Consider the following 24,120-nt stretch of genomic DNA (forward strand, 5'->3'; position numbering starts at 1 on the left):
AGAGTGGTGCGCGCCGCTCTACGTGCCGGCCGCGCCGGGCTGCGGGCACAGCCAGCGTCGGAGCTCACGGGGACGGGGCGGGTGAGGGTGAGGGGAAGGCCGGGTGTGGGGATGGAGAGCGGGGTGTGAGGGGTGAGGGGAGCGGAGCGGGGGGCGGTGATGGGGGGGCTGAGGTGAGCGGGGCCATGTTGGGGGGGGCTGGGGGGAGTGAGGCCCTGCCATGGGGGGCTGCGCTGAGGGGGCCCATGTTGCTCCGCTGCTGTGTGAGGGGCTGCCCTTCTGTATCTGTAAGCTCCTTGTGTACGAGTCTGCTGTAAGTGTGGAAACTGCTGTTTGATGGGCTGCTCCTGGAGGACCTAGTGTTATCTCAATGCATCTTATGTTGTATTGATTGCTCTGAATCACAGGTAGAGCCCCCCCCCAGGTTTGGGGCTGTGCTGTGCTGGAGGAGTCCTTTGTGTTGTATGTGAAAGTGCAGAAAGAGCTATTTCCAAAGCACTTTCCCATGATAGTGGGAAGGCAGGGAGGAAACCAGCACAGCAGGAGGAAAAGGTGACAACTGAACGCTTTCACTGACTCCCCAAGGCTTTTACATTGGAAGAGCAAGCAGATTTTACATTGGAAGAGTGGGCAGAAAGGAGGAGCCAGTGTCACACATCTGGCTTAACGCTGTTAATTAGAGTCCTGCCCTAAGTGACAGGAAAATCTCTTGTTTTGTCATCGCTTTGCAGTTGCCTCCTTTTCAATCAATAATTGCTGGGGTGGTGCCTGCTTTGAGTTGAGCAAGGTGGTGGTTTCTGTAACTTTTGTTTTTCTTTCTTCCAGGCAGTTGGAGAAGCTCGACGGGGCTGTCTGGCCAAAACTCATCTTAGCATCTTACCACCTCCCTGCTGCTCGCTGCCCTTCGGGTTGGAGCTCGTGGGCCTCATCAGTGCTTGCTTGCAGAACAGCAGGTGCGAGGTAACCTGTTATTTCGGGTGTCATAGGTGGAGTATCTGTGGCTGCACTGGGGTTTGAATGGCTGGCAGCAGGAGCTGAGGAGTGATGGTTTCTTTACGCAGTTAATCTGCAATAAAAGCAACACGTGGAGCCACACACAGACTGAAATCCCTTTTGATCTTTACTCTCATCTTTGGCTGTTGAGACACAGCAGAGAGGAAGTTTGCTCCATCCTGAAGGGCTGGGCAAGAGATTTCCCTGCTCAAATCTGTGCTCTGACCATCTCCTTCCCATCTCTTTTCTCTCACATAAAGGAAAACAATTTGGCAGTTACCTCTGCTGACACTGAACTTTGTTCTGTTGCCTGACATGAGCTTTCCTACCTCTAAAAACACAGTTCTTAGAACTTACATAAGTTTCTTTCCCAATGTGATCATTTGATCCAAGTGTGCTATATACGTGGTATTGTTGAGTGAGTCATGAGCTCTGTAGACGCTGGTGCACGCCTGCCAAGATTGTTTTTTGTGGTGATTGAAATTTCATATAACAGGACAAATAATTACAGGCTGCTCGTAATCTCTTGCTGCTTCTCTCCAATTACAAGCTGTTTGTTATCTCTTTCTGCAGTTCAAGTCAATTATGTGCTACTTGTCATTTAAAGAGTCCACACAGAGCGGAATAGGAGTGCTCCTATCTCTGGCTTCTCTAAGGCCACAAGTCCAAAGGGTAGCTGAATGTGATCTACAGTGGCAGTCTATTGTAGCATTTCTGCTTAACTATTGGCCGCTTTTGTGCCTCTGGTTATTGCTTTGCAAATAAATTAGAATTACTGATTAATTTTTCCTTTCAATTCTTGCTGTATGAACTAGGAGATGAAATGGGTTCAGAGTTCAAGTTGGGGTTGGATTTTTGTCCTTGGAAAATCTGGCTCTGGCAATACATGTGCAAGTCTTCTGTGGAGGCTTAGTTACCTGCCCAGGGTGTTTTTAGATCAATCTTGGTGGCACTGGCAAGTACAATGGATGTTGCTGCATAGTTATTTGTGGAATGTATCTAATGACTTGCTTTCGAAGGTCATTGCTAGCATCTCTTGGTTCTAACTAACTTGAAACTTTGGAGGAGCAAGCTGATAAAATGCCTGCGAGGATTGTGCAAGCTGTGATTGTGTAACAGGGCTGTGTGCGTACATACTTGAGGTAAGAGGAGCAGCTAGTCTTACAAAGGGAAAGAAAAACTGTGTGTCAAGTATCTTCTGTTTGTGTTGACCATTCTAGAATGGGAGTGTGGAGTCAGAAGGTTGTGTGTTTTATAACTTGAGCTGAACCATTCAGCCTGTGACCCTGCTTAGTCCCTGCCTGTCTTGTCTGCTGTTCTGTAGCCTCATGTCCCTTTTTGGCATGGGGATGTCAGCTTTGGGTTAAGGAGCTGATGTTCCGGGGTTTGCTGGCACTGCCTGACTGCACACGGTTGTGTGTGACTGCAGGGGACTGAGCTCAGGGGTTGCCTGTATTTCATAGGTGTTCAGTTTGGGGTGCCTTACCCACAGAGACAGAGAGGTTTATAGGTTGACGGCACACACTCAGGAACCAGCCAGATGTACAGCGTGCTTCTGGGGCCTGGAGTAAAGCTCTCCCAATGAGTTTCCACATGGCTGACAGCAACATGGCCACATGTAAGGATCATGTGGTAACACCTCCTTCCCTTACAGCAATACAGAACACAGGCACAAAGTACTTGAAACAGTTCCACATCCTCTGGGGAAAGCTACCTTATAAGTACAAAGTGTTCTGGTTCTGTACAAATACCACAGGGTTTGCTTTAAGTAAATAAATAACCCCCCAAAAAAAACCATGCTGTTCCAAACAGAGGTGTTTGCAGTTCTTAAGCTTGCGCTGGATCTATTTTAGCTGCATCTTCTGACTCTCTTCTAGCTGCTAGCTTCAAAGGAAGTCTTCTGAATGAGAAAAGTGTTAGAGACTTTGGCCATCTAAACTCTTCTCAGTGGAAGAGATCAAAGTCTGCAGCTACCAGCCTTGAGGTGCTCCGCTCCCTGTAAGTGCCTGCAGGTAAAGTCAGGGTCAGTAAGTGGCCAGTTTTGTGGAGGAGTTTTTGTGTTATGATGCTCTGAATTTGTCCCTTTGTAGGAAGGAAAGCTGGGGAGCAGCATTAGTGAGCAAAGAGGTTCAGTTTACCTGCCCATCTCAAGTTCTGTTTATCCTGAAATCCTGAATGCTTGTTTTATTCTGCTGGCTCATGTTAATCTGTGCAAAGGTGAGTGTTTGAGCCACTGAAATGCCTTGTGTTTAAAGGCTGAGAGACAAGCTGTTTCCTGGTGAAGGGAAGTGTGCAAATTCAGTAATACTAGGTTGTATTGTTAATGCAACAAGTTTGATTTCATTCTTGTGTTAGATAATGCCTTAAATCCTCTGGTTCCAATGTCCTGCGCTCATTGCGTAGCCACACCTTGGCATACCCCTAGGGCAGAGTTGCTTTCTGCTTCAGTAAACCCTCTCATGTTGTTCTCCTTGCTCTTACAGCTGCTCTGCTGTCCTTGAATAAGAGCTATTGGCCAGAAAAATCCCACTGTAACAGTGAGAGTTCAAATATGCAGTGTTTCAAGCTCCAGATTGAAACAGATGCAGAATGTGCATCAGTCATGCCGAAAATAGAAATTCTAATGATGTCTGAGCTGGTTTGTCAAGGCCTGGTTGGATGCGACCTTGCATAGCAAGAGTAATTTGTTCTGTTTCACCAAAGAAAAGAGGAAAAAAAAATAGGCTTTGAACTATATACATGTTTCATGTTTCTTACCCTCCTTGAGGTCCTCTCTAGCTTAGGGCTGCTGCCTCGCACCCTTGAGCTGATGGTGGGGAATAGCAAGTTGCAGGATGTGATGAGGTTTGGAAGTGACATGGGAGTGCTGACCTTGGTGCATAGGGAACCTTGGTTTGTCAGGCAGTGGTGAGAATCAGCCCTACATGGCTGACTGGACTGTTGCAAAGAGAGAAGCAGTTTGCTTCAAAGGTCTACTGGCCTAACACCAGCACACAGGGAAGTTGTCTCTGCAGCAGGACTCAGTGCATGGGCTGCAATACCATCTCCACCACTAACCTGCTCTGTTCTTGTTGCTGCTGGCACTCTTTTTCTTGTGAGCTGAACTCTGTGGGATTTCTTCCTGGCACTTCAGTAACCTGCTTATCTTGTATCTTTAGTGAAAGCAGACAGTCCTTTCCCTACCACATGACTTAATTCCTGCTTGTAAGCAAGTTCCTTCCTGCTTCTCCATCTGACTGTGTGCAAGGGCTCATGGCTTCCTTATATCTTGTGATGACACTGAACCTCTCACCCCCATTCAGACCTTCCAGCGCTAGTAATCACGACAGCTCTATTTCTGCTTTTTGTAATAATGCAAAGTATGTGCTGAGTCAGTGGCACAAGGGTCGTCATGTGGCTGCAGGAAGCAAGAGGAGTGCTCTGCCAGGCTGTTTCCACCAGCACGCTCATTTGTTCTCTTCCCTGGCACAGCTGCACAGGGCTTTTGCCGGGAACCTGATGTGGAGGAAGACAGTCTGAAAGCACTGGGAGGTCTTTGTGTGTTGCAGTTTGTTGTGGTGCTGACTTGGAGAGATTTCCAGTGTTAAGAAACAGAACAGCAGCCTGGTAAGTGTCCTTGCTGGTTGGGAATGTTCCAGTGAGCAGAGAAGGATGTAGTACTTTGGGTCATGTTGGCCGCATGGCTGTACAGCTGCAAGGCTGCAGCTTGCTCCTGCAGGCCATGGTTTGGCTTTAGACCAGTTCTCTGATGCCCTGGACCATGAAGGATGAGCTGCCTGTCCCTGCTGAGCTCCCTCTGCATGGTAAGCAGCACCAGGAGCATCAGTGTGAGCCTTAGTTGTTTATTGTCCAATGACACCACATGCGTTTGTTGCTTGATGACTCCTTTGATTAAGTCGTTGCAGATTTAGAGTGCACACACTATGAAATAGAGCTTCTGCCTGCAGCTCCCATGTTTGCTTTATCTCTGTGAGTCCAAGGTGCACTGCTGCTGCTCTGCTTGGTGTGAAAAACTCCTTATAAGAAGTTCAGCTGGCTGCCTCAGTAGGCTCAGGGGTATGGGATATGGGCTCATGCTTATCACTGCATTGAGTGTACAGGATCAGGAGGAGCCTTCTGCTGTGTCAGGCAGAACTCGTGGGCTTGTTGGTGCTACAGGCTTTAATCAGCTGGATGGTGGGATCCTGGCCTTGGGGTGGGGGGTAGCTGAGGTGGAGAGCAGCCTGGGGCTGTGCTTGGTCAGCAGTCTGCTTCTCCTTCCCCTCTCAGGCCAGTGGGGCTGATGTCAGTGTGTCACGTCCTGCTTCTGATAGTGCAAATCAGAGGAGGGTTGAGCTCAGGGCTTGGATTCATAGGCTGCAGTAGTGGGCCAAGAAAGCAAATCATCCTGGGATGCTTGAGAAAACACAAACATCACAAATAAAAGGCTACTTCTGTGAAGAGCCAACTTCCTGCACAAGTCACCAGCTTAGCTTTGGTGCCAAGGGCTTTTGGTCAATATGTGGTACTACAAGCAATCTGTGACTCTCAGAAGCTTCCTTGTATGTTGGGGAAAGGGAGACCTTGCTGCCTGCTTTATGAACTTGATGTTCTGCCTTCCATTTGGAGCTGAGGGCTGCAGCCTGCTTCTGCATGCATCTGTAGCATCACTTAATACTGCCATCAGCTGTGCACAATAGAGGGAGAATAACAAATCTGTGTGGGCTGCCGACCACTTAGAATTAGAAACACATCCTTTAACACGAAAAAAGAGATGCATCACTTTGGCAGCTTGGAGATGTGCAGAGATGCTCCCCAGTGATTGCGAGCTTCTGTATCGTGCACAGTCCCAGGTTTAAAAGCTGCACTGAGAGGCTGGAAGGCTGTGCTAAATAGTGCTGCTTGATTGCAGCCTTTCAAAATGTTGTGACTTTTCTATGTAGGTACCTTATATCGTGGCTGAGGCTGATTGCTTTTCACCAGATGCTGCATACATAGGCAAGGATCAAGAAATGTGGGCATGACTGATATTAAGAAACAAGGGGGGGAAGGGGGAGTTGGATGTCTGCCTTATCTTGATTGTTATCTTGACTGAAGGTAAAATAAACACTGAGGATAAAATAGCTACCCTTGAAACTGATAAAAGGGGAACTTTTACTTCTGCGTCATAAATTTTGTTCTCCCTTGCAAGGAACTGATTTGATTCTAGTAGGATCTGGGATTTCCAGGACAGCATCAGAATTAGGGTTTCTTGTGTCTTTGGTTCTATCACTAGAGAACATTGGTGTTTCCTTCCAGGGTCAGAGCTCAGTACAGAACCTTTTTTTGCCATGGAAGCTTGTGAATGATGAGATGAGACCAGACCAGACTCTGGTTCCTGTGCCAGAGCCCTCAGCTTCTAGAACTGGTGCTCTTCCCTTGGGCTGTGGGTGAGCAGCGGGTGGTCCAGCTGGTGCTGCAGCTGTAGGGTTCCCCTTTGAAGTGCTGGAGAGCTGCAGCATGGCGAAGGCCAGGAGATAGTCTGGCTTCCTCCCCCTCCTGTCTGCACTGCATTCCTGAAAGCTTCCCTCCTGGGGATGCCTCCTTCCAAGGCACTGCACTTCCTTGCTGTTGAAAGCAAAGCCCTGGGAGGTTGATGAAAGTCTGTGCTGAGTTATCTGAGCCAAAGGGTGGGATTGCTGGGGGCCGGGCATACACAGCCTGTATGCTTCCCACCCCGTGCTTGCTGGAGCTGTCTGGCTAGAAACTTCCCTCCACGTGCAGCTGGTTGGCAGGCAGTTACGTGGCTGTTGTGCTTGCTGCAAGAATGTTTTCCAAGGGCTTCACTGCTGCAAGTGTTGGATTTGGTGCTTGGAAGGGATGGGCTGCAGCTCCTGCCCCAAGCCAGCTTAGTGTGGTCTCCACCAGCCTTGTTTTTTCAATAGCTTCCTCTTAGGTTTCATTAGGAGTGGGGGCAATAAACTAGCAGTGCTTTTCCTCAAACCAGTGCCTTCCCTCAGACCATCTCCTACAGTAAATCCCAATCAGAGATGAGCTGCATGTTGTTGGCAACAGAGCTCTGGTTGCGGAGGCTTTACCCAACAGTTTAGTCTACAGTTACACAGAAATAACACCCGGCTCCTGCTCGGCTCTGAGATCCAGAGATGGAAAGCCTCTGTACAAAGCAGGGAGGACAGGGTGACCTGATGAGAGGAGCGAGCACTTTGCTTGTCTGTAATTGCATTGCTGATGTTTTTCTTCCTACTCCCTGCTTAGTGTCATCGCTGAGAGCCCAGCAGAAAATATGAGTTCTGCAGTGGTTTTAGTGCCTTTTGTAGTTGTTTGCCAAGCTCTTCACTAAAGGAAGCTTCCTGTGGAGCTGAGAGCTTTCTGACCTGCAGAAATGCCCAGCTGCTCACCTGTGATGGCTGCTGGGTGGCTGTGACTTGTCTGTGCTGTACTCTGTGATCTCCAGAGCTATGTGCTCCCTCAGTAGGCTTGCAACAAAAGACAACGTGAGCAGGAGAGTGGAGCAAACCCTGTTACATAAGTGCTGTTGGGAGAAAAGAATGAACTGCTTTAAAAACCCGGACTTAGATTTGAATAAACCGTGAGCGGAGTTTAAACTTAAGTCAGTTTCTCATCCCAGGCACAGCTGCTGTTTCTGTTCCAGCTTTGCCAGAGGTCATGGCCTCAATGTGGCCTCAACGTGTCCTTACTCTAGTGGCACCCCCGCAGCTCTGAGTTACTTTTTTGTGTGCAGGTTCAAATGTCCATGGTCTCCTGGGCTGGTATGATGCCTAAGTACAAGAAGAGTCACTTTGCCCTTATGAATCAAGTGTTAAGTTAATTATCTGTTTGCTTGGACAGAGTGTGCCCTTGTGCATTGGGCAGGTAATCTTTCAGTCTGAACTGTGGTCAGGAGAGTTCAGAGCTTGGCAGTGTTTGGGAGGGAGGGAGCTATGGGTGGCTCCTGCAGAATGGACGGAGGCCATTGGGTACTCAGGGACTTAAAGGCTAGTTACATGTCCTTGCTCTACCACAGACCTTGAGTGTGGCCATGGGCAAATCACTTAAACTCCGCTCAGTTTCCACTGATGACCTCATAATTCAAGGAAACAGAAGGTAAACAAGGGGAGGGAGTGGAGTTGATGCAGAAGACAGAGGAACAAAGGGATAGGCTCTGTGCTGGGAAGGATAGCAAGTCAGAAGTCCTCATCATTTAGCTATTGTAATGATGTGGTGTGGGAATACTTGGAGAAGTACTGCTTTGCAGTGTGTGAGTGCTGCAGTAAATCAGGAGCTCTGCATCTCCTCGGAGAAAGAGACAGATCTGGAGGAATGTGTGGAAGGGTGGTGTCTTCCCCCACCAGCAATGCCCTGCAGGCTGTGGTTGGTAAAGGTCTGCTAAAGGCTGGCCATGCATCCCTGCTGAGCCTTACTGGGGTGTTAGCAGCCCTCGCTCCCTTGCGGGAACATGGGGCTGTTCCAGTGTTGCTGGCTGGGGCTGAGCAGAAATTACTGCTAATAGATCAACATGGATGCAGTGGGAAGGGATAAGCTTGGCTGGACAGTGAGATACCAAGGAAGGAAGAAATCTTGCAGAGTGTAATGGAACATCTCGAAATGTCTGGGATCTGTTGGGCTACAATGTGTTCCTCGAATTATGTGTGTAGTGGAAAAGCATGTTATGAACAATCCTTAATGCTCTTCAGTTTTTCTGTGGCTGTGTGTAATTGCTGACGTTCATCTATTTTTCTTTCCCTCCAGTATCTCTGACCATCATGGGGGATGCTGGTATGGAATCGACAGTCTCCTCTCCTGAAAGCACTGCACAAGACTCTTTCTTCAGCATGACTGATGTGTTTCTCATCTCACTCATCACTGGGCTTTTTACTTATTGGTTCTTCTTCCGCAAGAAAAAGGAGGAAATCCCTGATCTCCCCAAAATCCAAACAGTGTAAGTACCAGCTCAGGCAGTGTGGGGTAAGGGTGACTTTCATTCTTCCATATGATTTTCTGTTCACAAAGACACTTTTGCTTTTCCTTTCCTCTTTGGTTTTCTTTGAGTATTTGCACCAGCTGGGTCCTCCCTGGAGGTTACAATCGCAGATTTCTGGGAGCAGGAGGACTGATTTGCATGTATGAGGAAGTTAAGTTGGGGTTTCCATTACCAGCCTTCAATGGTGATTGCATCACCGATGCAAGTTGCTGCATTTCCCACTGCGCTCTGACCTCACAGAGTTGCCACCAAGGCTTGCAACCTACTGTAGGAACTGGTGGAGAAGGCAGAAGGAAAAAACTTCCTGCTAGGGGTTCTCTTGCATTGCCATCCAAAAAATTGCTTTGACCCTTGCCACAGGACAGGTGACTTTCCCAAGTGATGACATGGGATTCCTCCTGTCAGAAGGGTAGGAGGATTTTGTGCTGCCAGTGGGTCCTTAAAAGCTCCCTCAGGAGGTACCTTTGAAGTCCCCAGATGCAGATCTTTAGTCCTGAAGTGCCTTTCTGTCCCCACATGTTTCTTTTGAGCTGTGTGTTTGCTTCATCATGCAGAAATCCCTGTGGAAGAGCAAGGCTGCAATTCTCTTACACTGTGCCATGGCCTGTATCAGTAATTAGTCTTGCCAAGCAAGGCAAGAAAAGACTTTAAAAGCCCTTGGCTGCACTTCAGAATGCTTAGGGATTGCTTTGGCTATTCTCTGCATGTTAAATTATGTCATAGATAAGTCTGGAGAAAGAGAAAATCCATCTAGGAAATCTTATCTATTCATAGCTATAAAGTGAAGAAACAGGGCCTTGGGAGCTGGAAGGTAGTTCCTGGACATGAACTGCTTGGCAGCTCTTGCTTGGCTTTGATACTTGGTCTCTGCAGCAGGAGACTGGATTTCGAGAGGGGTCCTTGTTCCTCCCTGTCTTCTAGGGCCAGGAATGAGCTGCATTGGTGGAGGTTTTTAGTTCCTTGTCTGTCCCATCAGATTTCTTCTGGGCTTTTGATCCTATTCCTTCTACTTCCTCCTGGTGCAGGGGCCTTGCAGTAAGTACAGGTATAAAACTGTGCAGCAGAGACCTCAGGAGCTGAAGCTGTGCAATACCTTTCCTACCTGGGATCTGTTCTCTGTGTGGATGCATTTGCTGCAGACAGAAAGCCAGCTCTGTGGTTTTACAGTAGTAGGCCTTCAGAGAAGGTAACCTCATGTCTAAGGTGAATCTTTTGTGTTTGTAATGTTGGGTACGCTGCAGGTTGTGTGACCATAGAGTGGTGAAGTGGATCACGGTGTTTGGATGTTCGCACTAGGCTCAAGATTTGTGCACACAATTGCAGTGGTGAGATGCCCTTCATGAAGTGGTTTTCTCCATGAGGCACTTAAAGGGTGCTGCTCTGGTATGAAATTCTTCTTGGTCCTTCATTTGAAAGTATTCACTTGAGCGACAGAGCAGGACTTGCAGTCAAATGTGGAAGGAACTCTCCACATTCTGGCCAGATGAGGACATTTGGTGGTAGGCCAAGGCATTTCAGCATGGGGTAACTGTTTCTAGTACCTGTGTGTAAACGTAAGCTATGTCAAACACAGTAAGTGGTTGTGGGCCTTGTATCTCTTCTATACTTCTGTATTTACCTTATTGAGTTGTGCTGCTTCCACTTCTCAAGGCTTGTCTTTCAGTGTTTGGATTGCAATTTGGTTTGTAGTTGAAAAGGAACAGATTTGGTCTCCTTGTTTCCCCTCTGGTCAGATCATAAATCCTCTAATTGTTAGACAGAGCCCTCTGAATGCAGGCCTAGGACCCCTGATTTTGTTGGATCAGTCAAATAGTTCCCTTTCATGCCTGGGAGCTTCTTCTGTTTGTGCATGTGGATATCCTCTGGAGATTGTAATGAGCGTGGTTATGTTGTGATAAGAACTGTGGTCATTGTAGTAAGCTGAGGGGAGCTTGGACCCATGAGCCCAGGCTGTGGCTCATGGCACATTTATCCTCTGGTCGGAGACAGTGACTTCCTGCTGCTGTTGCAGTATCATTTTATGGGACGCCTGGAAATGTGAGGAAAACAAGAGGGGAAAAATAATCTTGCTCAGCCTTGGATTTCCTTCCCCCTGTCATCTTAGAGCCTGGGGTGGAGTTTCCTTGCTGTTGAACAAGCAGATCAGCAATACAGAAGATCGTGTTAGCTATTGCCCTGGGTTGGCTGTATAGCAAGCATGGGGGAAGCTGGCTGTGGAGACAGAGCCCTTTGCAGCTGCAGTGGAGAGCCTTGGCCTTAAGAGATGTTGCTTTTCTTCAGCACTTTCCTTGCAGCTGTGCCTTGGCTTGCCAGGCTGTCCTGAACTGCTTTATCTGGCAGTACTCGGTGATGTTTTCTGTTGTGTTCCTTGAACTCCTAACTTCAACTTCACCTGTGAGAGACTGGAGAACTGAAGGTTTGAAAAGCAGTTCAGGTGGCTGTCAAGGTTGCTGCTGGGTTTCCTTCCAAAGCATGAGGGCACAAAGATAGTTCCCAACTCAGCTCTGACACCTCACTTCCCTCCTGGAGTTGCTACTGAGCAGCGTACCTCTATTAAGAAGGTCAATACAGCTATGTCTCCAAGGAAGAAGTTGGAATTGCACTGCTGGAATTGCTGCTGATTGTTAAAGATGTCCACAATCAAAGTGTTCTCTTATGGATGGTGTCTCATCTGGGCTTGGTTTTTGTGGCCCTGCCTGCCCACGTGTGCTGGGAGCAGTCCTGCCCTCACCCTGTTGGTATGTCTAAGGGTTAAGCTACAGCATTCCCTGTTCCCTTCCATTTACGGTGGAGCAGAGCTGTTCTTCTGCCTGAAGCCCCCAGAGAAGGGATTCAGCACATAAGAGCTTTTTGCATGCAAGACTTCATCTACTTGTTCTGTGAAATACCCACAGGGCAGCCCAGGCTGCTGCCATCAGAGGATTTTTTGCATTTTGACTGTTTTCAGTTTTAATTGAAACCATTGGAGTGTTCCTGGCTGCCTGCTCTGCAGATGTCATTAGAGAGAGCAGCTCTCGATCTCAACGCAGCCGTGGTGAGAGCAACTTTACTTGGTGACATTACTGAGGAGTGCCCTCATTATTTTTTCCTCCACCCAGGTGCCACCTCTGTGTGTTTCTCAATCACAGATTTCTTCCCTCCTGCTCTGGAATTGCAGAGATTGTTACCCTGTGGAGACATGGGTGAGACACTGATTGCTATGCTTGGTGTCAGCTCACCCTTCTCCTCCCCCTCCTTGTCTTTAACGTTGTTTGGAGCAGAACTAGGCTTATCTCTATTCCGCAGCTCTAGAGAGACTCATTCTCTGGTGCTTGTAGGGCTTCCTGTCACAGGAATTGCTCCAGCTTCTCAGCCTGATTAGCTCTCAGCTGCCTGCCTGTGTGTTAGGGGGAGACCATCTGTAATTTAATTTAATAGGATCCTGATGAGAACAAACTCCTTTGAGCTGCCTCCATAATGGCACTGCCATAGTTACCCATGACATTACTCACACAGTGTCTGGAATCGTTTCATTCAGTCACAGCACTGACTTTTTTTTTTTCTTTTAAAGAATATATATAAAAGCAGCTGTGATATAAACAGTTTCCAGGGTAACAAGGCTGGGGGAGGGCTTTGCATCCTGTCCCCCCCCCCCCCGTCTTGTTCCATGCGGATGGGAGAGGGACGTGTGCTGCGGAGAATCCTGGGAGGTTTCATTCTTGACTCCTAATTCCTTTCTGCCACTGCTGCCAGATGTTGCAGTGTCTCAGGACTGTGCGGATCCACTCAGTAACTTCCAAAGCCTCGCGACCAGGAGCTGAGCGAGCTGCACCACTTCTGCTATGACCTTCACTGGGACCTTTTGTGCCGGCTCTCTTCTTCTTAACAAAAGGCTGACGCTTGGCTTCAATGCCCAGAAGGAGCAGAATGGAAAGGCCTGTGTGCATGTTTCTCCAGAGCTAAGTTAGCTCCTTCCCCCACACCTCCCCTTGCAGACAGAGAGAGCTGCCCTGGGACTCTTTGTTTGCCTTTTCCCTGCCCTGACCATGGGATGTGTGTACTCGGTGCCAGGAGAAGAGGCGGCTGTGTCCAGGTAAGTGAATGGCCCAGCAGGCAAAGGGAAGGACTCAGAGCAGGGGGAGAAGGCAGGGAGAGACTCTGCTTGGAGGCAGGCTGCTGTGAAGGAGGTCCCCAGTGTGGGTGCTTGAGTGAGAGCAGTTTCTGTGCAGCGACCAAGCTGCATTCTTGCTTCTGGATGTGCATTTGTTTTTGGTAGGCAGGTGTGGGAGCTTTCTGTTCCAGCTGAACACCTTTTATTCAGACTTAGATAACTTTGAGCTGCCTGTGATTTCCTCCACGCCTCCCTTTATCCTCCTGGAATCAAAGTGAGAGCACCCTGGGACTTGTTTGTGCTCTGGGCTCTCAGCAAGGGTGGGCAATCTGTACACTTGTTTCAACAAAGGAGTTAATCTCCTTTCTTCCACCCGTCACTTTTTCTAACTATTATAAACACATTGTGAGCTACATTAAACTTAAGAGTGGTCACTGCTGTGAAGACGTGCTTTCTGTCCTGAATTTTCCTGGCTGGACAATGAAAATCAGGATTTCTGCATTTTACTGCTCAGATTTTCAAGCCACCCTGATGAAACAGTTTCAGTGAATCCTGTGGCTTTTCTTTTTGACAGAAGCCAGACTCGTTTCTTCTATGTCTGAGCCGCAGACTCTTCAGTGCACAGTTGCCTCCTTTGAAAGTGGGTGAGCTCCATGTGTGCCCTTTTCTCCTTTAAAAGGGAGCTTTACTGAAAGAATCCAAAACTTGTTTTTCCTTCCTTTAAAAGCATTCTGGTTAGCAGTTGACCCAACAGCTATTTTAATTGGATCTCATTTCCAGAGGGCAGTAAAAGAAAGAGGTTCACATGGGAGCCAAAAACAAAGTGAGAGTCCTGTAAGTGGGCTTTGGGGGCAGCTCTGCGGAGCCTGGATCCTGGCAGGGGCAGGGCTGGGGTTGCTCTGTGAAAGGTGCTTGCAGTGCCCCTGTTCCCAGCAGGGTACAAATGCAAACACAAAGAGGCTGTTAGCCATGGAGGGGGCAAATAGGGGCACAGAGCAGCACCCTCCTGGGAGCACAGCCTTTGTGAGTATCATTTCTGGGGAGGATTTGCTTCATCTTTCATACATGGTACTTGGGGAATTTAACTGCTCAGAGCTCCCAGGCCTGGTTGTGGAGCTCCTTGTGAAGTTTGGGTAGAAAGAGGGGCTTGCATTGGATGCCCCCACCCTGCTGCACTGTGTGTGCACTCTGCAAATGTCTCTGCACGTTCACGCAGATCCCTCCCTCTGGGCTGCAGGGTTTAGGAAACTGTTAGTGAGCTCTGCACATTCTCTCATGGGCTGGAGCCAAAACCATTTGTTTTTTGCCTGGAGGCTTCTCTCTTCCCACAGGAGACCCAGCCTTGCATTCTTCCATTGTGAAAGAGGAATGGGAACGGGTCCCACGTTCCTCTCTTCCCTGCTACCAGAGCTTCAGCAGGGAAGACAGCAAGTGAGCTCCTGGCACTTGTTTGCCTGTCTTGAAGAGACCCCGGTGTCTAATCTGACCGTAGCTAGAGCTGTGTCTGCTTGTGGGGTTCCCAGAGGGCCCACTTGTCAGCAGGGTCACGTTGCTTTCACGGTGTGACATTAGAAGCCCACGAGTGCTTTTAGGATAGTTAAGCTCGCTTGGCTTCCTAAATAATAGGGTATCCATAGTGCTGTGAATCTCTCTCCCTGCATGTTTCTCAATGCCATGGTTTCTCCCACTTTCAAGCATGAGAAAGCCACTTCCTTGCAACAAAGCAAATACCTCTGTGCTGGAGACAGAAACCCCAGTGTGGAAATTAACACTGTGGGACCTCAAAGGGAAGCATTTGTGTTGCCAGACACTGATCTACCACTGAGGCTCTGTGTGCCCATCTGCTCTGCAGGGTTTGTTTTGAGGTCAGAACAGCTGGTTTTTAGCCTTGTCTTACTTCATACTTGGAGAATCCTCCCCTGGTGCATGGCTCAGGACCAAAGCCTGCCCACCGCAGAGGAGCAGAGGCAGGGTGTTCTCCCCATCTCACACTATTGCTTGGCATCTGAGGTTTATCTGAAGGCGTACTTTTGCATCCTAGTTCTGTGAGGTCCCCATAACCAGCGGTTTTTCAGTTCTCAAAGTGAAAGTTTCTTGCTGCCCAGGGCTGAGTTCCTGGGCTTTGCCTGCACTTTCCTGAAGGAGGTAAGGTTGGCAGCCGGCTTTTTCTCTGCTCTGTGTCTGTCCTGGGATGCCAAATGTGAGTGGTTGATGGGGAATCTCACCACTTTGGTAGCCCTGCTGAGATCTGATGCAGCCCAGGGGCTGCTTTTTCCTCCATTTGTTTATCTCTGACCTTAAAGAACGAATGTACCCATCTGAAGGGAGGTTTCTTCTGTCTTTCAGATCGTCTCCAACAAGAGATAGCAGCTTCATTGAGAAGATGAAGAAGACGGTAAGCTGCTTAATCTGGGTGCTGAGAAGGTGACAGAGCTCATGTCATCCCCTTTTTCCTCTGGAGGCTGTTAGCTGTCAGTAGTGGGACTGACTTGCATCCAGAGGCATTCTGCTGCAGTGTCCAGAGGCAGGAATAGATCAACACCAGTCTCGGCCTGAACATTTGTTCTTAGAGAGAAAAAAAATGAAATTGACAATTTGATGTAAGGAAAAAAGAAGTGTAATAGGAGATCAAAGTTAGCGTGGAAAGGGTGGAGACTGAAGTCATTGGCTGGCAGTTGTTCATCTTTGTGGTCGATTCCCAAACCGGGATCACTCAGGAATGGGAATTGTACGCAGAACTGGCAGATTGGACTCTGCTGGAATGGGTGCAAGAGGAGGCAGGGGAAAATGTAAAGGCTGGAGATATTTTCCATTTTACTTCAAAGTAAATGGCTTGCTGTGGAGCAGGAGCTCCTGTACTCGGATGCTTTCCCCAAAGCTTTGGCAAGTCTTTCTTGTCCAGGGAGTTTCCTGCTTTCCTGAGTCAATCTGTAGCTTTGAGGCTGAGAATAAACCTTGAAAGTTTGTTCTTTGCTGTCATTTTAGGTTGACCTGAGTCACCTCCCTGAGACTGACACTGACCGTATTAACAGCTTAGCCTGTGAAGTCCTGTACAGATGCAGTTTCCTAGTTGTCTTTAAGCTGCAGTCCAGGTCTCCTGATCCCAGGCTTTTCCATTTTGACAAGATGTGTTTGCTCATTGCCAAATGGGTAATTGCCATTCAACAGTTTGTTCTTCTTCTCTCCAGGGGCGAAACATAGTGGTTTTCTATGGTTCCCAGACGGGTACAGCAGAGGAGTTTGCCAATCGCCTCTCCAAAGACGCTCACCGCTATGGACTCCGTGGCATGGCAGCAGATCCAGAGGAGTATGACTTGGTAATTTAGCCATGAACGCAGCCCTAGGGTATGGGCAAGGGACTGTTGTCCTTTTAGTAGTCTCACTTAGAGGAGGAAAGGAAGTCAGCTCATAGTCAGAGATGCAGAAGTGCTCTTGGTCCTTTACAGTCAATGGGTTTGGGGTGAATGCTGCAATGTGGATGAAAAAGGAATGTAGTCTGGAGTGCTTGGGACTCATGAGTCATCTGGTGGTAGTATGAAACTGTATGTGCCTTCTGCAGTCAGCATTGGTACCGTACTGCTGCAGTCTTGCACAGGGGCATTGACACTGTATTATTCTTCACATGGAACGTTAATCCTGATCCCTTAAGCCTGAATGGAAAATCCCGTGACTTTTCTGGTGGAATAGAAGTTCTGACTTGCAATCCAGTGGTATAGTTAGCTTTGTTTTCCTTACCATTTCAGGTGGGTTTGGCCTTTTCCTAATCCCTTTTGTAAGCAGTTATTTGACATGGCGTAGTGCTGTTCTGCGCACCAGGGGTGTAGCTGCAGTGTAGGTGTAGGCTTGCCCAATAATCACATTGTGTGATCATTGAGGATTTATTCTTTGCTTTGGTTGTAGTCGGACCTGAGTCGCCTCTCTGAGATTGACAAGTCCTTGGCTGTGTTCTGTATGGCCACGTATGGTGAGGGTGATCCTACAGACAATGCCCAAGACTTCTACGACTGGCTGCAGGAGGCTGATGCTGACCTGTCAGGTCTCCGCTTTGCAGTAAGTGGTTTAATTCCAGTTTATGCTGTTTTTGGGCAGGAAAGTCAAAAGCTTTTCACTGCACTTGAACGTGGCTTGGGTAAAAACACAACATGATGTCTATGCCTTCCATGCCTGTTCTGGATGCAGTCCTTACTGTCTTCCTCTCCAAGCTGCACGGATGTTTGCAAACATATATCTACGTGTTTTAAATGTAGCTGTCAGAGAGCTCTCTCCCTGAATCACGAGGGTTTGCCCAAACAGCCCAGCAGACATTGAAGATACGGTTTGTAAATGAGTTACAGGCTGCTGCTGTTGTTCAGGAGCTAATTGAGCAGCCTTTGGCTAGATCTTCTCTCACAAATTAAATCGCTTGGAGGAGTGTGTGGCTCTTTTTCTGTGCTCCGCTGAATAATTGGCTGAGATACAGCCACCTCACCTGAACGCCAGCCAAATTCCTTAGGCAGCATCACAATTGCAAATGAAAGGAAAATGCACTGCTGGAGATGTTAAGCTGCTCTGTAAGAAGCAGTTTGTAAGCACTTGCTGGGTGGTTTGTAGGAGGGGAAGGACAGAGGACAGATTGTCTGATGGAGGAAATCCAGTCCCTGCTTCTCCTTGACTATCAGTGTTCTCTTTCAGGTCTTTGGGCTGGGGAACAAGACTTATGAGCATTTCAATGCAATGGGGAAATATGTGGACAAGAGACTGGAGGAGCTTGGAGCCCAGCGCATCTTTGAGCTTGGGCTGGGAGATGATGATGGCAAGTGAGTAGCTCAGCTTGAAGGGTTGCTCTGAACTGGCTGTAGCATCACAGAAGGGTCCCTGGCAATGTGTTGGCTCTGCTGCTAAGACAGAAGTGAACTCCTTAGGGCTAGTTATGGTGGTTGCCATGTCCCTGAGTGTGTCTGTTCTCTCTCATATAAATCAGTCACGTATACCCTGTATACCTTGCTGAAATCCAGCATCAGCTTTAAATGACCATAACTGTATATTTCATGAGGCTTCACAGCTTCTTCTGCCTTCGCACTTCTGCAGCTCCACTGATATCTGTGCCTGCATGGAGAAGCCCTCTCATCCCTGCAGATGAGACAAGCTTCATCTCCTTGTGAGCTGTTTATTTTATGGTTGAATGCAGCAGTTTTCCAACTCAGAGTCCAAGAGAAATTGTTTGTATTTACCTGAACAACCTCTTGGCAGAAGCTTAATGTCACAAATTACATTAACCCATTAACCTGTAGTTTTGCCTCCAAGGACAGCAAGATCTGATTAGAGGGATCTGCCCTGTGTGGGAGGCTCTGAATTCAGGAAAATAGACTTTTCAAAATTGGAATCTGGAAGGTGACCTCATGCCAGGAATGGGCAATGGGATGCTGAGATGGGCAAAGACACCGAGCCTGAGTTCCAGCCTTCTGTGGCTGTGAAGGGAGGTGTAGCAGGAGGTCCCTTCCTCATACTCAGTGCTCTGAAGATGCTCTTCTGGTGATGTGTGAGCATGTAGAGAGAACAAAACTTACTGGGTCCAAGGCACCTGCCTTTTCCCATGGTGAAGGCGGAATTCCATAGGCATCTCAGTTGGCTCTTCTGGGAACATCCCTCTGCTTCCTCTTGGGCAGGAATATTGAAACTCTCTTTCTCCTCATCCAGCCTGGAAGAAGATTTCATCACCTGGAGAGAGCAGTTCTGGCCAGCAGTGTGTGAGCACTTTGGGGTGGAGGCTACAGGAGAGGAATCCAGGTGGGTATGGGAGCATTTTCATCTGGGTGCCAGAAAGATTGGCCACATGATGGCTGTGAGGCACACACAGATTTGCAGTGCTCCCAGCAGAGCTGACAATTCTCCTTGGTTTGGGCACTGAGCATTACCACCCTGTTTCCTGATGTGTTGAGATGGGTGAAGGGTGGAAGTGTCATTTGTTTAAACTGCACCATACCCAGTAAAGCAGGTGATGGTTCCAATTGGATCTCATAATTACCAATTTGACTTTTTTTCCTTTCTCTTCTGTCCCCTTTCCTCCTCCAGCATCCGCCAGTACGAGCTGGTGGTGCACACAGATGTGAACATGAACAAGGTGTACACTGGGGAGATGGGCCGTCTCAAGAGCTACGAGAACCAGAAGCCGTAAGTGCCAGACTTGCCTTTTGCCAATGGCATTCTTGATGTTTCTAACTACACAAGCTATGCAGGCAGTGTCATCTTAGCAACACAGCCACGTGGCAGACATCTGCCCAAGAGAAATGGGTTCAGATGTCCCCTGGGACTCTCAAGGGTTCCGCAGTTAATGAGTCATTCATGTTTGAGAGGTTGGCTGTGTTCTCGTACACTGTTTGGCTGGTAAGTGTGCAGCATTTGTCCTGAGGTCAGTCAGAGCCTTTCCTCCCCTGGAGTGGTTACTGTGTGATGGTTGCTTGCGGTATTGTTGTGGGGAGGTTATGTAAATGAATTACAACCTGAAATACCATTTTGAGAGGTGACACTCCCTCTAATCTGCTGTTGCATCACTTGTTCTAAATGGGATAGGAGCTGTTGGTTGCCGGGCTGTACTTGGAAGGAAAATGATTGTTTTCTCTGCCAACTGTGGGTAGCAGCAGCTTAAGCTTTGTGCTATGGTGTGCTTTGAAACATGAGCCAGGATGGCTCCGTGCTCTAATGGTGGGACCCTGCTCTGGAGACAGAAAGAACATATCTAGATGAAAGCAGTCCTGTGAGCCTGCAGGAGAGTAACCCAGAGGGACCTTGTCTTTCCTCCCAGGCCGTTTGATGCCAAGAATCCCTTCCTGGCTGTGGTTACAGAGAACCGTAAGCTGAACGAAGGTGGGGAACGACACCTGATGCACCTGGAGCTGGATATCTCCAATTCCAAAATCAGGTAGGTTCTGGGAAAAACTACTGTGATTTTTGAAGCTCCCCTGTAGAAAAGAAAATGATGGTTCCTCACTACCATGACTGCTGATTCTTTGGGGTCCCTGATCCTGCAGGTGCTGTGTAGCAGCTCAAGTTTCAGTGTTATCTTTCTAACCAGCAGCTTGTCCTCCAGCTGAGCATCTCAGGCTCGGTATGGACAAGAAGTAGTGCCTGTATTTCATCTCTTCTCCTCCTGTTCATGTACCAGGTATGAGTCTGGGGACCACGTGGCTGTGTATCCGGCCAATGACGCATCTTTGGTGAATCAGTTTGGCGAGATTCTGGGCACAGATCTGGATACGATCATGTCATTAAACAATTTGGATGGTGAGTATGGATCCACTCATGCAAGGCCTCTGTCCTTCCCACTACATCACACCCACAGGTCCTGTAAGACACCTCCAGGCAGAGACATCCCATGGCCACTCTGAATGCATTTTGCAGTAGTGGCATAGTGCCTGTTTGCTGCAAGCCAGCTGAAGTGGATCAGTTGTGACATGTTTGCTGTGCCCATTCAACAACAAATTATGTAACAACACGCTCCTAATTACAAAGCATCAGCCCACCAGAGCATCCTTCTGCTGCAGCAGCCCCAGAGCTCAATAGGAGCTTTCGAGTCTGAAACACTGTTATTCAGTCCCTGTAGGTTACACAGACTTGGGAGCTGAGCTGCCAGAAGAGAGCACTTTTCAGTGCTGGTACAAAGAGCTTTTCTTGGGCAGTGTTCCCAGCAGAGCTGGCCTGTGGCAGGAGGGAGGCTGCAGCTGCTGCTTGTGTTACTTCTGAAACAGCAATGCCTGACCTGAGGCATCAGAGTTACTGGCCCAGAAGTCTGAGAGCTGACTTCTCATTTCCAAAGAGTAACTGGCTGTAATGCTCTGCTAGAGGCTGCAGACCCCTGTGTTGTGTCTTGGGCTGCCTGGCCTCACACAATCATTCCTGTCCCTGTACTTGCTTTTAGTTTGCTAAACTGAATGGCTCCAGCCTTGACTGATGGTGCTTCGCTTTCCCAAACGTCCATAGCTGAAATCTAACATGACACCAAGCAGTTGCTGACATCTCTCTTTCTTTCCTCTCTTCTCCTCCAGAGGAATCCAACAAGAAACACCCCTTCCCCTGCCCCACCTCCTACCGTACAGCCCTGACCTACTACCTGGACATCACCAACCCGCCCCGCACCAACGTGCTCTACGAACTGGCCCAATACGCCACAGACAGCAGCGAGCAGGAGCAGCTCCGAAAGATGGCATCGTCCACTGCTGAGGGGAAGGTGTGAGCTGCGGGTTGAGCTGGGTCTGGGGATGCCCTGAAGGGAGGCATTGTGCTCTGGGGAGCGTTTGTGGTTTTGTAGTGAAGTCACGGCTGTGCCGTCCTTGCCCGCAGGCTCTCTATCTCAGCTGGGTGGTGGAGGCCCGGAGGAACATCCTGGCCATCCTGCAGGACATGACCTCACTGCGTCCCCCCATCGACCACTTGTGTGAGCTCCTGCCCCGCCTGCAGGCCCGCTACTACTCCATCGCCTCCTCCTCCAAGGTGAGCACACAGCACGAAGGATGCTGAGAAAGCCATTCAGCTTCAGCTCCATGATAGCACAGTCCCCCTGCTCTGACAGGGACAGGACTTGGGGGATTTGCTCTGGGTTATCCCAACTTCTGTAGAGGGAAATCTTTTCTGTCCTATGTTGCAGCCAGCTGGGGAGCTGGAGGCTCCTCCTGCCTTGTGCTGACATCCCCTTCCTGCAGGTTCACCCCAACTCCATCCACATCTGTGCTGTGACGGTGGAGTACGAGACCAAGACGGGACGGCTGAACAAAGGGGTGGCCACCAACTGGCTGAAGAACAAAGTGCCCAACGAGAACGGGAGGAACTCCCTGGTGCCCATGTATGTCCGCAAGTCGCAGTTCCGCCTGCCCTTCAAACCCAGCACACCCGTCATCATGATCGGACCGGGCACTGGCATTGCCCCCTTCATCGGCTTCATACAGGAGCGGGCCTGGCTGAAGGAGCAGGGTGAGCACCCAGAAACTCCCCTGGGCACTGAGGGGTGCCCTGCTGAGCTGGTCAGTGCCTCCATTGGGTGCAGCTTGTGCTGCTGGGTGACGACTGGAGATGAAGGGCAACATCTTTGTCCCAGCACGAGGATGCTCTGTCCTTGTTTGCTGGCCACAGAGGGCACTTAAAGGGCAGGTAGATTGAAGCCATTTGACCTCTGTTACCTCTCCAGAAAAGCACAGGCAGGTCACTTTGACTCATTTCTAAAGCATGTATCTATCTTGGGATCAGCCTTGAGCTTCTCATAAACAGAAGCAAGAGATCTCTCAGCCCTGGGCTGGGTGAGCAGGACAGGGGGAGGTGGGGTGGGCAGGGCTGGGGGGCTACAAGGGGCTGATGGTGCTGTGTGACCGCAGGCAAAGAGGTGGGTGAGACGGTGCTGTACTATGGCTGCCGCCGTGAGCACGAGGACTACCTGTACCGCCAGGAGCTGGCCCGCTTCAAGCAGGAGGGCGTCCTCACCCAGCTCAACGTTGCCTTCTCCAGGGACCAGGCTGAGAAGGTAACCTCTTGTCCTTCCCCTGGTTGCTCCCATTGCCCAACATCACTCCCATAAAATCATGGAGTATCCTGAGTTGGAAAGGAACCACAAGGATCGATGGAGCCATGGGGGTGGTGGATAATAAGGCTCTGAGGTCTGGGGACGCCCAGCCCTGCTGTTTGAGGAGGCCCATGGCAATCAAAGGAGCACCCAGCTCCTCTGCTGCTGTGTGGGATTGGGGTGGTTCTGTGGGTGTGGACTTGGCTTTTCACCCCCACCTGTGACAAAGCCCATTGTTTCTTGCCAGGTTTATGTCCAGCACTTAATAAAGAAGAACAAGGAACACATCTGGAAGCTGGTGAATGATGGAAATGCTCATATCTATGTGTGTGGGTAAGTCCTGGGGCAAGGAAGGGACCTTGGGATAAAAGTAATTTACCTGCCTGCTCACTCCTTTTTCAGTGGGACAGTGAGCAGGCAGGTAAATGGAATGGGCTGCCCCCATCCATGTGTTCAGGGACAGCCAAGCTCTTATTTGTTCTGTGTTACCACCTCATTCATGGTCCTTTTCTTTCCAGGGATGCCCGCAACATGGCCCGGGATGTGCAGAACACTTTCTATGAGATCGTGGCTGAGTATGGGAACATGAATCAATCTCAGGCCGTGGACTATATAAAGAAACTGATGACTAAGGGCCGATACTCATTGGATGTGTGGAGCTAAGAGTGAGGATGGTGGGGCCAGGGAGAGAAGAACACAGGAGGTGCCCTCCCACCCACCGCTCCTGTGAGTGACTGCATCGTGCCCAGCCTCCAGCTCCCCCGCTGTCACCCCAATCCCTCCTCTGCCCCCAGGGTGGGCTGTGCACCCCGAGTGGTGGAAGGGGACAGGTGGAGGGACAGGGGGTGGCCGAGGCTTTGTCCCCAGTGTTTGCCCTGGGGATGTGGGGCAGGAGGGATGGGTGGCCCTGGGGGAGCTCTGGGATCTTTTCTGCACATGGGGTGTTGCCTTATTTCCTGGCACCTCGTTCTGGAGCTACAGACCAACCACCCTTGTGCCTTGCAGGCTGGGGATGGAAGTGGTGGTGGAGGAACCTGGCAGGTTTGGTGTGAGGGCACAGCGTGGGGCAGCGATCTGCTCTCATCCCTTTCCTATTCAGCCCTCTCTAGGGCTGGTTTCTATGCCCTGTGCTGTCACTGGATGACCACAGGCTGCTGCTTGAGGACAAGGCAGAGCCTGCACCAAGCCAGGACCTGCAGGCACCCCCCCTTCCCCTGCAGCCCTCCAGCACTCAGCAGGGTGGGGGGCAGCTCCTCTCCCCTCCCCACAACCTGGTCTGGGGTCACAGCTGCAGGGTCCTGCTGGCTCCCTTGGGCCCTGCAACCAGCAGCTCCCCTGTTCCATCCCCTCCATCATGCTGTGTATGCTCACTATTTTTTAAAATACTGTTTTTGTTTCAATATCTTGGTGATTTTAATCATGGAAGCGAAAAAAGAAACAAACCAACCACCTTTTCAGGCTGTCCAATGACTGTAAATTATTTAAATATATACTTACCCTTGGAATAAAAACACTGTTTCTGTAATTCGCTGTTTGCCCTTCTGCCTTCCC

The 24,120-nt window shown here is 49.3% G+C and overlaps 1 protein-coding gene across 14 annotated transcripts; it reads left to right on the forward strand.

The window, feature by feature from the left end:
* POR (cytochrome p450 oxidoreductase) lies at positions 1–24,094 on the forward strand. Of its 14 annotated transcripts, XM_085522314.1 has the most exons (19): positions 2,018–2,135; positions 2,871–2,991; positions 3,084–3,210; positions 4,465–4,599; positions 8,722–8,911; positions 15,390–15,438; positions 16,232–16,360; positions 16,944–17,093; positions 17,715–17,839; positions 18,720–18,809; positions 19,095–19,193; positions 19,825–19,941; positions 20,185–20,303; positions 21,065–21,246; positions 21,360–21,509; positions 21,719–21,986; positions 22,385–22,530; positions 22,817–22,902; positions 23,088–24,094. In XM_085522314.1, the coding sequence occupies exons 5-19, from the start codon at positions 8,736–8,738 to the stop codon at positions 23,230–23,232; spliced, it is 2,031 nt and encodes a 676-aa protein (XP_085378440.1). In that variant the 5' UTR covers positions 2,018–2,135; positions 2,871–2,991; positions 3,084–3,210; positions 4,465–4,599; positions 8,722–8,735; the 3' UTR covers positions 23,233–24,094. The 14 variants fall into 14 exon arrangements, with proteins under 14 accessions (XP_085378439.1, XP_085378438.1, XP_015736213.2 ...); XM_085522313.1 differs by lacking the exons at positions 2,018–2,135; positions 2,871–2,991; positions 3,084–3,210 and adding exons at positions 1–87; positions 826–960; XM_085522312.1 differs by lacking the exons at positions 2,018–2,135; positions 2,871–2,991; positions 3,084–3,210; positions 4,465–4,599 and adding exons at positions 1–123; positions 826–960.
* Positions 24,095–24,120: the final 26 nt, after the last annotated feature.

This window comes from Coturnix japonica, chromosome 22 (assembly GCF_054131305.1).
Source record: "Coturnix japonica strain WE chromosome 22, WE-NBRP24, whole genome shotgun sequence".
Lineage (NCBI taxonomy): Eukaryota > Metazoa > Chordata > Aves > Galliformes > Phasianidae > Coturnix > Coturnix japonica.

Excerpts from the sequence above, each read along its gene's own strand:
- POR (XM_085522312.1), top strand. The coding sequence starts at position 8,736 with ATGGGGGATGCTGGTATGGAATCGACAGTCTCCTCTCCTGAAAGCACT. Across the intron at positions 17,840-18,719 it reads CTGGGAGATGATGATGGCAA|CCTGGAAGAAGATTTCATCA; the intron begins GTGAGTAGCTCA and ends CTCCTCATCCAG. Across the intron at positions 18,810-19,094 it reads GCTACAGGAGAGGAATCCAG|CATCCGCCAGTACGAGCTGG; the intron begins GTGGGTATGGGA and ends TTCCTCCTCCAG.